We start from the raw sequence: 13,710 nt of genomic DNA on the forward strand, positions 1-13,710 counted from the left end.
GCCACAGGTGTTCTTACCAAAGGATATCCTGAAAACATGACCTGTTGGGGTCCGTGAGAACTGGAGTTTGGGAAACACTGTTATAGACCCATGTGGTCTAAATCTGTAATAGAGAATTCATTGAAATCTATGGACCCATACTGTAGCACCAAATGAGAATATTGGACACTTTCCATGAGCCTTTGCTTCAAACAGAGAACATGGCAGCTCATGGAGGCACAATACAGCAGGACAAGGCTGGAATAGAAGTCCACACTATGTAACAAACAGTGCCAACTTCATGAGGCTTTAGTCATTAGGTACGCTTTTCTGTCAAGCTACATACATACACACACATATACGTGTATTTAATATCATATTATATATACACACACACCATTTAAATTGTAACACCAAGAAGAAAAAGTCATAGAATTCGCAGTAAAGACATGTTAATGGTATAGAAATGATGAAAAAAAGGAAGCAATATATTCAAAAGATCTCGATTTATTCAGTATGAAGTACGCATGCCACACACAAAAATACTCGCACGTGCATGCCTTGGCATGCTACCAGTGAGGTTATTAATGGTAGGCTGTAGAATGTTCTGCCATGCTAAATGCACTGGTGCACGTAAATCATCAAGATGCACTGCCTGAAGCTCACTTTGCAATTGCCGACCAATGATGACTCAGATGTGCTCGATGGGAGACAAGTCCGTAGACACTGCAGACTATGGTAGCACGTTTAGGCCACACAGGCTGCTCACAGTTGCACATACAATATGCGGCCTGGCATTGTCCTGTTCAAAAACGGGTCCTAAGACACTTAACAGAAATAGCTGGACCACTGGTTTTATGACCAAATCAACAAAATGCTAAGCTGGTAGTATATCTGGAATGAGGAACAGAGGGGTCTGACTACCGTACATTATATCACCCCATACCAAAATCCCGTGAGTAGCACTGGTGTAACATTCCTTCATGAAGGCCTCTTCATGGCATTGCCAACATGGTCTCCACACCATTCTCCGGCTAGCATTGTGTCAGAGACGAAAGCAAGACTCATCACTGAAGAGGATAGACCTCAATTCCAGCCTCCAGTCTTCGTCTGCACCATGATGGCATTTGAAAGCAGTAGGGTGAGGTCAATGGAACACCTGTCGTTATATGTCTGGCTTGTAGCTGGATGTCATGCAAGTGCCTTCTGATAGTTTGTGTAGATATTGTTTGATGCCCTAGGCTTGGGATGTGATGTCTAGTTTCACTCGTAGTACAGAATAGATCACTATGCTCCACTTTTCTAATCTGACAATCCATCCGTGCAGAGGTTTGCCACCATGTACATCTTGCTGTCATTTGAGTTTGTTGTTCTTCTCCCAACCACTGGGACATGTGCTGTTGAACACTGTTGATATTTTGGCCTACACACATAACAATCTGCAGGACTGATAAACCAAGGTCTCTTTACCTCTCATTTTGCAACAAGTGGCGATAACTGGCACATCAACAAACCACAAGTCTTTGAGGTTCCATTCAGCTAAAAATCTTGCTTTTGATTTGGCTTTGAAACCATTGAAGACCCTTCCATGTGCCACAGATTAGAGCTAGGTACATGAAAATGTGATCATTTGTATATCTTAGTGAGGACATGAACTTCCCTGGTTTGCATAACCCTACAACTTTTTCCTCTTGGTGTTGCAACTTCAACATTGAGGAGTGTGTAATATATATATAAAAATATATACACACACACTATATTATATATATATATATATATATATATATATATATATATATATATATATATATATATATATATATATATATATATATTTATTTATTTATTTTTTCCTCCTGTTATTCACCCCTCTGGGAAAGCGGTCATGACATGATTGTTGGATCCTACTTATTTGATAAGAAAATATGCTGTAAGATCTGACTTGTGAAACTTGGTTTGTACCAGAATATACTTACACGAGTCTTCTCAGAACGATCAGAAGTTCTAGAAGGCAGCGGATGTAGTAATTTCTCCTGCTTTGTTCCATTATGGATCTGTAGACAAAACACAAGCTCAGTGACCAGCCAATTATTATTTTTTCTTTTTTAAGCTTAAAGACATTTGAAAATCCTTTTTTGCTGCTGTGGGAAACCCAAGTAATCAGGTGTAATTTTTGGGTTAGCCCTGTAGCAATTGTTCAAGCAGCCATAGACTCATTGCAGTAGAAATGAAGCGTTACATAGATCCCATTGTAATCAATGAACCATCAACCATGAATGTCATGGGTCCTCCAGAATCACCATTTTAACTGTTCTCCATTCTGGCTAACTGATAAAGGTCCCTCCTCCATTAACTCAGAAGGCTCTAATAGGGTGTTTGAAAAATGTTTTTCTAAACCAAACAACCTATTATAAGATGGGGTATATGTGGAATGCTATGGGATGTCAAATATCTTGTCAATTTGCTGAAATCAGGACCTACAACTGTTGTGGCTCAGGTAATTTGTTTTCTAGATGTCACTATAAATTTCTTCAGAACTGCCCCAAACATAAACGATATGATCTTACTACTTGTACGCTGCACAAGTATATGTACTTCCTTAGCAAATACAGCAATGTGAGAGTGTTGTCATATTCTCTAAGAAGATGCATAGATAGCTCTATAAAAGGTAGTAAGTATGGACTATTTTAATCGGACAGCAAGGTTGCATGAGGGTAAAGGCATACAAATCCTTCAAAGGGGCATCCCAGTAAAGTGAAGTTACCACTTGTGTACAGAATAAGGGATAACCATCTTAACTGGTGGCAGTCCAACTGCTAGCTCGGTTATCTCTGGCAGTCCCATTGAAATGAATGAAGCAGCAGCAAGTATGTGCTGCCACTGCTCCATTCATTCAGGAACACCACGCAACCCCCATTCTGGTTATTAGTGGGGTCACAGAGATTGTATTTTTTTCTATTAAATATTTTCTATTCAGATTTTTATCACTTTTCCTATTTAACAAAAACATAAATAAAAACCAAGAGCGTTTCAGCTCCCCCTCCCCCCTTGAGTCTCTCTCGTGTATCCAATATACAGATCATCCTACATCCTGAGTAAACAGCAGAAAAAGTATTCCAGGGAGTTTTCCATCCTTTCAGATTATTTCTTTAACTTTCTCCATTTGAGAATAGTCAGTTGTTCTTTCCATGAACTCAATCCCCACTTCAGTGAATGCTGTACTTTACCCAACACCCATACATGTACAACAACTTTATATATTACAGTATAATGTATAAATGCAATAGCAACGATTATAATTTATAAACCATCAACCAGATATATTCAGATATATGCCTTATGATTATCTCATGGGTCACCACTTTGCTCTCTCTTGTGACTAGGATATACCGTACATACCGTTTCCCTTGTACACTCAGTTTACCTAATGTACAAGTTCAGTTGTGCCAAGCCAAATGCATCCAACCATTTGGACCATAAATGTTTTTTACGTTTAAAATATATCCCTTTTTCCCATGGCAAGAGTTGGTTGACTTTATCCTTAAATTCCCTCAAGAGATTGGATCTTTACTAATCAGATGATTATTCCCTATCCTGTGGCTAGGGGATAATTTAATTTTACAGAAAAAACCCTTTGTTACAGAAGTCACACTACTTAGAAGACAGTACTAATAAATAATAGTTTCACCTGTTCACTGGTAGACTTGACTTGCAGCATTTCTTGTACATGTTCTAAGCTGTTCTTTAGAAACTTTAGCTTCAGAGATAAAGCTTCTGCTTCTTCGAGCACAGCCCCATTTCCTTGTTGTCTGTAGTCGTCATTTTCCAGCAACAAATTTATTTTAATTTCTGTTTCTTGTAAGGTTTTCTGAAAAAAAATATATAAATGCGTAATCTTTTACTAGTGTTGTTCCATGTTATAGTAACATACTATTTTAGGCTGAAAAAAAGACTTGTGTCCATCCAATTCAGCTCATTACTCCCCAATGTTGATCCAGAGGAAACCAAAAAACTCCATTGAGGTAGAAGCTAATTTTCCTCATTTTAGGGGGGAAAAAAATCCTTCCCGACTCCAATCTGGCTGTCAGAATAATCCTTGGATCATTGACTCTTCTAAATTAATCAGCGACTACAACATGTAATAATGGTGAATTACGATTTGATGGGTTGCAATTAGAGATGAGCGAGCATGCTTGGATAAGGCAGTTACTCGGGCGAGCATCGCTCTTCTTGAGTAACTGCATTCTCGTCCGAGCAGGCTCGGGGGGGCGGCGGGGGTGAGCAGTGGGCAGCTCTCTCACTCTCCCACCCTGCTCTCCTGCGCTGCCCCCCCCCTGAGCCTGCTCGGACGAGAATGCAGTTCCTCAAGAAGAGCGATGCTTGATCGAGTAACTAGCTTATCAGAGTGTGCTCGCTCATCTCTAGTTGCCATGTAGACAAGAGTACCACAAGAGTCTTAAACATAAATGTAAAAGCTAGCAATGGAAAACCAAAAACTGCTAATATTTCATGGTCAAGCATCCCAGTTTGCTGTAGAGGGCAAAATCATGGTAGGACCCCCAACAATCAACTCGAATCTGTAAGTGAACCTGGCATCAAATGTTCAATTTTCCTGAACAACATCACAGAAGGAATTCAACATTACACAATTCCCATAAAAACATCAGTTGGCTGTTTATGTAATGCATGGACTTGCTGGTTCCCGAAGAGCAAGAGATGCTCTTTGTAGCCACTCTCTAATAGATCAGTCTAATAGACAAAGGGCTAAAATGAGGCATCCCCCTTAGATATCTTTAATAGACTATGTAAACATAAGTTTTCTAAACCAGATAACCCTTTTAAATATCTTGAGTGGAAGAACTTTGTGCTAAGCCATAAACCATGAACCCTTATGCAGGTTTCATGTTCAAACCAATAAATATGGTTGCTTTTATATCTGCATTAGGGCTTTCTTCTAGGCTTTATTTTTAGAGGAGAGAAACTAAAAAAAAACATCCGTTTTCTTTAATGGGGTTTAAAAAAAAAAAAAAAAACGGAAAGCAAACGAAAAGGCTTGTGTTTACTTCTATTCCGTCAGGTTTCTGTTTTTTGGATGGAAAAATAAGGCTGCAGACCGCACTATTTTTCCATCCAGAAAAACTGAAACCTGACAGAATGGAAGCAGAAACTGAAGCCTTTCCTTTCTTTTTTTTTAGCAAACCTGTTTTTTTTAGGTTTAAGTTTCTCTTCTGCAAAAATGGAGCAGAGAAAAGGAAACCCTGAACGGAGCCCCAAAACAGGTGTGAAAGCAGCCTAACACCATTAAATCAGGATATATATTTATAACATAAGTGAATATGTATCTATAATACATCTCTAACACACATGTACAAAGCCTGTGAAACAAATAAAAACCTAACATTACGACCGTGACAAATAATTTTTCTCTGCTTTCACCTTTCTCTAAAGTGTTAGCAATATTATTGAGGTGCAGCTATGAAGCGATATCGCTCCGAGTTTCATTTACTCATCATAGGATTTTCAAGGCCTTTGTTTGCCATCTGCAAGTTCTTGTTTACATCTAGAGGCTGAAGTCAACCGTAGTTCATCAAATACGATGGGAAATCTTATACACAGAACATATCTGGGTGGAATGCGTCAGCATAACCCCCTCCTCCTTTTTTTCTACATTGAAAAGTGGAATTGACAACTATTTCCCCCAAAAAAATATAAAAATAAAAACATAGGTCATAATATAAAAGCCAAAAACAAAAGCTTAAAACTCCTCTCCACAATGCTGAAAAGATATATTCAAACATACTTCTCTCCTATGAGCTGTCCTAGCTTTCCAAGAGACTGCCACCAGACACAGACGTCACTGAAAGGGCCAGATCTACTGCCCATTGCTCAAGTTCACCTCCCTGCAAAGCATCACCCCATGGGGCCTCCAAAGAATAGCCATCTTCACCCTCCATGGCTGCAGGATACAAGGGTTCTCCAAAAACTTGCTTCTGACTGTTTAGATATAATAATCCTCCTTTTTTTTTTTTTTGCCCCTGTCCGTACTCAGAGTTTCAACCTCATTATCTGTTCACCTAACAGAAATACAGTACCATTACTTTTGAGATAACCGCCATTGCAAATGGGAACATAATGCTGTGTGTTACAACTACTCCTGACACAGCCCCAACTACTACCGTACCACCTCTTCTCCACTTATATTGTATATTCACATCCCATGAGTTGGCTAGTTATATTGACCAATATCCAACCATCGTTACATTTAGCTGTGAGCAGAGATGACATGGCAACACTTGCTAGACACATTATTGAAGAATGCAAGCAAGAATTTGCCAGACTATAATCCGAGGTTACAACCCTGATGACCTGGATTGATTCCATGGAGCAAAATGCCACAGTATGAGCTGCAGCCACCCCCTCTCTCCAAGAGATTGTATGACACTGAGCACAAATTGTATCTCTTCATTCTCATTTGGATAATTTAGAAAGCTGTATTAGATGTACCAAATGTATGCCTCTGTAGCCTTGCTGAGACCATATCTACAACTGACATTATGGCCATATTAATTTGCCATTTCGACATCTCTCTTGGGTTCTCCTACAACAAATGTTATTGAACTGGACGTAACTCATAGGCCCTTGCACCCCTTAGCCCCTGACCCAAGCAAACCAAAGAATGCAATAAATTGATAAGTTGCACCATATATCAAAACTTTATGACATTTTTTAGGATTTTTTGCATTTCTAAACTGGTGGAACTGAAAGTGTTACACCCACACAGAGTTGTAGAAAATGTATGAAACTTGGATCAAAGTTTCTCCATATGAAGAGCATTGATTTATTAGAAAATGGATGAAGAACGTGTATTAGCATGCAATTATTTTGTTATGCAAATTACTGCATTGTTTTAGTTTTTAAGTTGTAAGGCTGGGTTCATACAGGGCGGATTTGCCGCGGAAATTCCATCCGGAATTTTGCCGCGGCAAATTTGCCTGCGGCCGCTAAACCCGGGATTAGCTGGCCATAAGGACAAGATTTCTCAGAAATCTCGTCCACACGTGACCGCGAATCCGTCGCGGCAAAGCAGGCAGAAGGCGGTGTTGCGGCGTGGTTTTTTGCCGGCCGCAGCATGTTTATTTTCTTTTTCTGTTGCGGCCAAGCTAAGTGCGGTGGGTTTAAAAGCAGTGCTTTACCGGCAGAAATCTCGCATGGGAGATCCCAGCCTAAAGTGCGGTATGTAAGAAGGTCCTTTTTTGTCCACAAATTGTCAGTGACCAGGTATATCAAATCGTTTGAGCTGTGTACATCCAAATGTCTGATAGAGAGGTCGGATAATTGGCATGTTCGAAATGGGGGCACCATATCATGAAATCTCCCAAAAGGCTAGCCATAGTGCAATGTTAGTACAGAGAGTGCTTTAGAAAGCAACAGACCGCATAGGGAAAGGGGCTAGGGACTGGGGGGCGAGAGGGTTTAGAATAGGGTTAATAGAAGAAGCGACAAGGGGAGGGGTTCGGGAGAAAAGGAAGTGTAGAGAGGAAGGGGAGGAGTCGGCAGTCCACGAGGAGAAGAGTCAGAGAGAAGACGCGTGGATCCCTGCTACCTCGGATTACAAATATAAAGATCCAGGATTTAAATTTGTGGAGCGAAGGTTTATTGACCCTGCAGCTCCAGAAGATCGGGCAGCCTGTGGAAGAAGCCGCGGCAAACAAAGGCGAAGTCCCAAGACAGTGAACGCTGCAAGTAAAGACCGAAGACCCAAGACGGAGGACGGTGCAAGCAAGGAAGAAGTCCCAAGATAGAGGTTGCTGCGAGTGAGGATCGAAGAATCAGGACAGAAGAGGCAAGAAAGCGGCATGGAGCAGCTAATGCAGCAGATAAAGGACGCCGTGGCCAGCCAAGGGCCGCAATGGCTACTGCAAATGGCCGCCGAAGTGAGTGCCGCATCATCGGGAGAAGCCCCCCCGGAAAGGAATATACCAGAGCCGGTTCCCGCCCCGGAGCTCCGCGGGAGACCCGTTAGAAGACGCCTCCCCCCTGCCAGGCTGCGCCCAAGTCCGGCCGCGAAGAAGGGGGGAAGAGGAGGGAGCCCGGCAAGCAGAAGACCTGGTGGGAGCGTTTTGGCGCGGTCGCAGCGCAAAGGACAGAGGAACAGTCGGGGCGCACGTGGGAGCGGCGCCGAAGTGCCGCGGATGAGCGAATCGGGACTTACCGGGATGTCGGCGATCGGTGGTGGTAAGTCCAGCGTGGGAGGGGGGTCCCCTGCGGCTGTCCGACAGGCGGCTGGGGGGCAGCCGTTGCAGACTTTGAGTGGAGTTGGTGGAGGGCGGAGGGATCCGCGGCCGGGAAGTAGTCCCGGTGGAGAAGAGCTACTTTACCGCAGGAGCAGCGGGGGCTATGGGAGCGAGTCCCTTTACAGCCCGGAGCCGGAGGAGTCATGGATGAGTAGGCAAAGGGGCCGAACGGCCTCCGGAGGAGCCGTTGAAAGCACGCGCCCGGTGGTTAGGAGCGGGGGGGTGGAAAGGGGGAGGGGGGGGAGAGAGAGTAGTGCGGGTAGTAGCAGCAGCAGCGTGGAGCAGGCCGTTCGCGGGCTTTCTCACCCAACGCAGCGGGACGTAGCGTCCCAGGCAGAGGTGGCTGTTAGCAGGCGACATAGGGCATATGCAGCAGGTAGACATAGAGCGCCTTATGGGGGGGGACATGTGAGAAAAAATGCCTATCATCAGAGTATCTCTCACATGAATGTTAGGGAGGAGGAGGCGGAGCTGGGTATGCAGGTTAGGAGGGAGCGAGTGTTGTCAGGGCCGGGTGCAACGGGCGGGGGAAGGGGGGGTAGGTATGCACAATCTAGCTCTTCGGCGCCATCTTCAGGCGACGAATGCGCAAGCTGCGGGAGAACCCCTCGTGCGGGGCAACACAAGCGTACAGAAGCGGGTCGGGACACCAGCGGGCGTAGCAGCCAAGTGGTAGAGGCTTGGGCTCCGCGGTCCACTTTTCATGTATTCCCGGCTTCTTCCGCAGATAGTATGCGAGCCGGCCATAGCGGCAGGCAATGCGAAGCGATTGCAGCCTGCGGGGCTTCAGACGTACGGAGCCCTAAAAGCCGTGGTGTCGCTCACGATAGAGTTCAGGTACGACACACGGCCCAAAGCCCAGTGGTTCACAGAATGAGACCACCCGCCCCCGTTTATCCCTTGGCAAGACCGGAGGACAACAGAGCGGGTGAGTCAACATGTGCAAAAGTCTGGGGCACTGCATCGCCCGGTGATAATGATTTTATGGTAGCGCTAAAGGCGCTGGTTAAGCAATTTGATAAAAAAGGACTACCAGTGTCCTATGTGCATCCAGGGAGTCAAGGCTCGCCTGAGGTTGGTCTGTTGGCTCACGCACCCGGGGCTTCGTCTGTAGAGGCGAGCGGGACAAGCGAAGAGCTTGGTAAGGATGGTTTGAGGTTCGCGGATTCGCTATTTTGTGGTGTGGCTCCGCTGGGCGTTGGCCTCGCGGAAGAGGTTTTGGAGAAAATAAGGAATGGTGTGTACGTGGATATCTGGTCATTGTTGTCTGTGGAACATGTCGCTGTGGATAAAGAGCGTTTTTCGGAGCGTGGCGTCGACAAAAAACCGAGAATCGCTAAAACTTTCAGTAATTGGTTGCAAGCGATTCTGACCTTAGCACATGTTGTTTGTCAGCAGTATCCGCAAAAAGGTCCGGAACTGCTGGTGTACATCAACACGATACACAGCGCCTACAAGCTGCACGGAGGTGCGGCTTGGTGGCGTTATGACAAAGATTTTCGTCGACGCATTTCCGGGGTGAAGAATGTCAGTTGGGCCACTAAGGCGACTGACGCCTGGATTCAGTTAATCCTGGCACAAAAACCTCCCAAATCGTTTTTTCCAGGAACCACCACAGGAGCCAGCTCGGGACAGCAGGCACCTGTGGTGCACAAGCCATCGGGTTCCTGCTGGGCTTTCAATGAAGGCCATTGTCGGTTCCTCGCGTCATGTAAATTTCGGCACGAGTGTTCCTTCTGCGGAGGAGCACACGCAGCGGTGCGTTGCTTCAGACGCCAGAAGACATCGTCGGTTGCAGGCGTGCCCGCGGCTGGGAACAACCCCAGTGAGCGTACGGTACCTGGATTGGTGGTTCGCCAGGTATCACAGGAAGCAGGAGGCAAGCCTACTTAAAGCGGGTTTTACCTCTGGCTTCCTTATTCCCCACATCTCGGGTTCGGCTCTTACACTTAGTCCCAATTTAAAATCGGCTCGCGACAACAAGAGTTTGGTGATGGATAAGCTGCTTAAAGAAGTAGAACTGGGTCGCATGGCGGGTCCTTTCAGGGAGCCGCCGTTTGAGAATTTGCGGGTTTCTCCATTGGGGTTGGTCCCGAAAAGGGAACCTGGTAAATTCCGGCTTATCCATCATCTGTCTTTCCCAACAGGTGACTCGGTCAACGATGGGATCTCAAAAGAGCAAACTGCGGTGTCATACACGTCTTTCGACAGGGCGATAGACTTGGTACGGCAGGCGGGTCCCGGAGCATTGCTGGCAAAGGCGGATATTGAATCGGCCTTCCGGCTGCTCCCGGTACACCCGGATTGTTTTCATCTTTTGGGTTGCCGGGTCGACGGGTTGTTTTTTGTGGATCTGTGCCTGCCCATGGGTTGCTCCATCTCGTGCTACTACTTCGAGGTTTTCAGTTCCTTTTTGGAATGGATGTTGAGATTCGAGACGGGCATCTCATCGGCACTGCACTATTTAGATGATTTCCTGTTCGTTGGTCCAGCAGGGTCGGAGATATGCGGTTTGCTACTTGCGTCATTTCAGGCTCTGATGGAAAAGGCGGGGGTTCCTCTGTCGCGGGAAAAGACGGTCGGTCCTTTGTCGTGCCTCACCCTTTTGGGTATAGAGATAGACTCTTGCGAGATGGTTTTTCGGTTGCCAGAGGATAAAGTTCTTAGATTGCGGCAAGTAGTGGAGACGGTTGGCGGTTCGCGAAAAGCTACACTGCATCAGTTTCAGGTTTTGACGGGCTTGCTGAATTTTGCTTGTAGGGTCATTCCTATGGGCCGCCCGTTTGCCAGGCGCCTGTCGCTGGCCACGGCGGGGGTTAAAGAAAAGCATCATTTCATAAGAGTTACAAAAGGTATTCGGGCAGACCTGCACGTGTGGCGGAATTTTCTCCAGGCTTTCAATGGTCAGGTGATCTGCCAATCGGCGGAACTGGCGAACGAGAGCCTGTCCCTTTTCTCGGACGCGTCGGGCGCATGCGGTTTCGGAATCATACTGGAGAACAGTTGGTGTAACGCTCCTTGGCCGGGGGAGTGGGTGTCCAGACGATGGGTGAAGAACATTGCGTTACTGGAAATTTTCCCCCTGTTGGTGGCCATGGAAATTTGGGGAGCGAGATTGAAGGATAAAAGCATATGTTTTTGGTCGGATAATCAGACGGTGGTGAGAGCTGTGAACAAGCAGTCTTCTTCGTCTGGTTTGGTTTTGGCGGTCCTTCGTCAATTGGTGTTGAGATGTTTGCGGTGCAACGTAAAATTAAAGGCAAGACACGTGCCAGGTACATTTAATAGAACTGCTGACGCTCTTTCTCGTTTCCAGATGGAGAGCTTCAGGGAGCTGCACCCGACGGCGGACGTCGAGGGGGTACGTTGCCCGGCTTTCTTGTGGGGGATAGTAGAAGAGAGCTCCTAATGCTGATTCGCAGCTCAGTTGCGGAATCGACATGGAGGCGGTATAGTAATATCTGGACAGCATGGATAGCGGCAGCGGGGGGGGGGGGGGGGTATTTCCCGACGAAGAGCAGGCGAGATCGGTGACGCTAGATACTCTAACGGGCTTGCGAAAACGGGGCGCGTCGGCGGACGCGGCACGGAAGCATCTGACGGCAATCGCTTTTTTGCTTAAGCTTCATGGCGCTCGCGATGTCACAAAAGATTTCGTTTTTGGACAGATAATCAAAGGTTGGAAGAAAGAGAAGTCGTCTAGAGACGGTAGACGACCTATAACTTTTGAATTATTGGGAGCAATGTTGGAGGGGTTGGGTTTGGTCTGCAGTAGCGAGCAGGAGGTAAAGTTGTTCCGGGCAGCTTTTTCGTTGGCCTTTTTTGCGGCGCTGCGGCTGGGGGAGCTAGTATCCCCTAGCAGGACTAGACAGGGCGGCCTGCTTTTTGCGGACGCCCTCGTCGGCGAACAGGATGTGAAGCTATGCATCAGGAAGTCCAAGACGGACGTCTATGGCGCAGGCGAATGGCTGCATATAGCAGCTATAGGGTCAGCATGCTGCCCGGTTGCTCTGCTGAGAGACTTCATAAAAACGCATAGAGGAGCGGGTCCTCTGTTAGCGCACGCGTCAGGCTCCCCGCTGACGAAGTTTCAGTTCAGGGCAGTCATGCGCACATGCCTGTCCAAGCTAGGTTTCGAGCCAAGTGAGTTTGGAACGCACTCGTTTCGGATTGGCGCAGCGACGTCAGCTTTTGCGTGCGGACTTAAGGGAGAAGAGGTGAAGAGGGTGGGTCGGTGGAGGTCGGAGGCCTACAGGTCTTATGTCCGACCGGATCTAAGAGTTTTGTAAAACTTAGGATTAATAAGTTAGTTTGGTTGGTGTTTTCTTTTGTTTTTCCTTTACAGTAGCAGGCTGGACGGTTTGGTTGGTCGGCCATTCATATATTTATTGGGCCGAGAGGAGAGCGAGGGCACGGCCCATGGGGGCGAACTTGGGACTACAAGAAACGCAAGTGCGATGGCACGGTATTAGGGGTTTGCACTGGGCCAGGCTGCTACGTGAAGTCCTGTATATCAGCAGATGGTCTCCAGAAAGGGTGATTCTGGTAATTCATGCCGGAGGCAATGATTTAGGGAGGATGAAAGTAGCGGAGCTAACGGCACTAATAAAAGAAGATATGGTTCGTTTTAAAGAGTTTTTTAAGGATGTTATACTGGTGTGGTCAGACATCGTGGCGAGGAGATTCTGGAGGGAAGCAAGAGACGCGGAGGCCATCGAGAAGGTGAGAAGAAGTATTAATTTCAAGATGTCGAAATTCGTTAGATCTCTAGGCGGAGTGGCAGTAAGACATTGGGAGCTAGAGAGGAGGGAGCCGGGTATGTTGAGGTGCGACGGGGTGCACCTCAGCGACATCGGGATGGATACTTTCCTGTCAGGATTGCAGGACGGGGTGGAGGCGGCTTTGTCGCTGGCATGTGGGGGGCGGAATGCAGCGTACATGCTGCATCCTTCGTGGCGTTAGTTGGACTTTCCATGCCAGCGGAAAAGGAAGGCGTTTACAGGCCGTTTAGGGGCCTTCTCACGCCTGGTGCTGTTTATTGGACTTTGACTTGTTACGAGACTTTTAGGCATGGGAAGAGATAGGAGAGAAAATTAATAACGTTCGGTTAATAAAAAGTTAATAAAGCTGTGGCCTTCCCACAAAAGTTTATGCCAGCAAGGTATATTGTGTCTTTATTATTATGTTGCGCCGTTACTATTTAGTATCTTATTATTACGTTGGAGCAAGTTAAAAGGTAAGAGGTAGTCCCCCCAGTCTAGAAAGCAACAGACCGCATAGGGAAAGGGGCTAGGGACTGGGGGGCGAGAGGGTTTAGAATAGGGTTAATAGAAGAAGCGACAAGGGGAGGGGTTCGGGAGAAAAGGAAGTGTAGAGAGGAAGGGGAGGAGTCGGCAGTCCACGAGGAGAAGAGTCAGAGAGAAGACACCCGCCCGCC

The 13,710-nt window shown here is 46.5% G+C and overlaps 1 protein-coding gene across 1 annotated transcript in view; it reads right to left on the reverse strand.

Annotated features, from left to right (window-relative positions):
- The window catches only part of SYNE2 (spectrin repeat containing nuclear envelope protein 2), a 351,232-nt gene that overhangs the window by 110,784 nt on the left and 226,738 nt on the right, over positions 1 to 13,710 (reverse strand). The window contains exons 66-67 of the mRNA XM_066608185.1: positions 3,668 to 3,847; positions 1,956 to 2,033 (exon numbers count right to left, since the gene is read on the reverse strand). Coding sequence (XP_066464282.1) covers positions 1,956 to 2,033; positions 3,668 to 3,847 — 258 coding nt within the window. The remainder of the gene's footprint in view (positions 1 to 1,955; positions 2,034 to 3,667; positions 3,848 to 13,710) is intronic.

The sequence above is a fragment of the Eleutherodactylus coqui genome, chromosome 6, assembly GCF_035609145.1.
Source record: "Eleutherodactylus coqui strain aEleCoq1 chromosome 6, aEleCoq1.hap1, whole genome shotgun sequence".
NCBI lineage: Eukaryota > Metazoa > Chordata > Amphibia > Anura > Eleutherodactylidae > Eleutherodactylus > Eleutherodactylus coqui.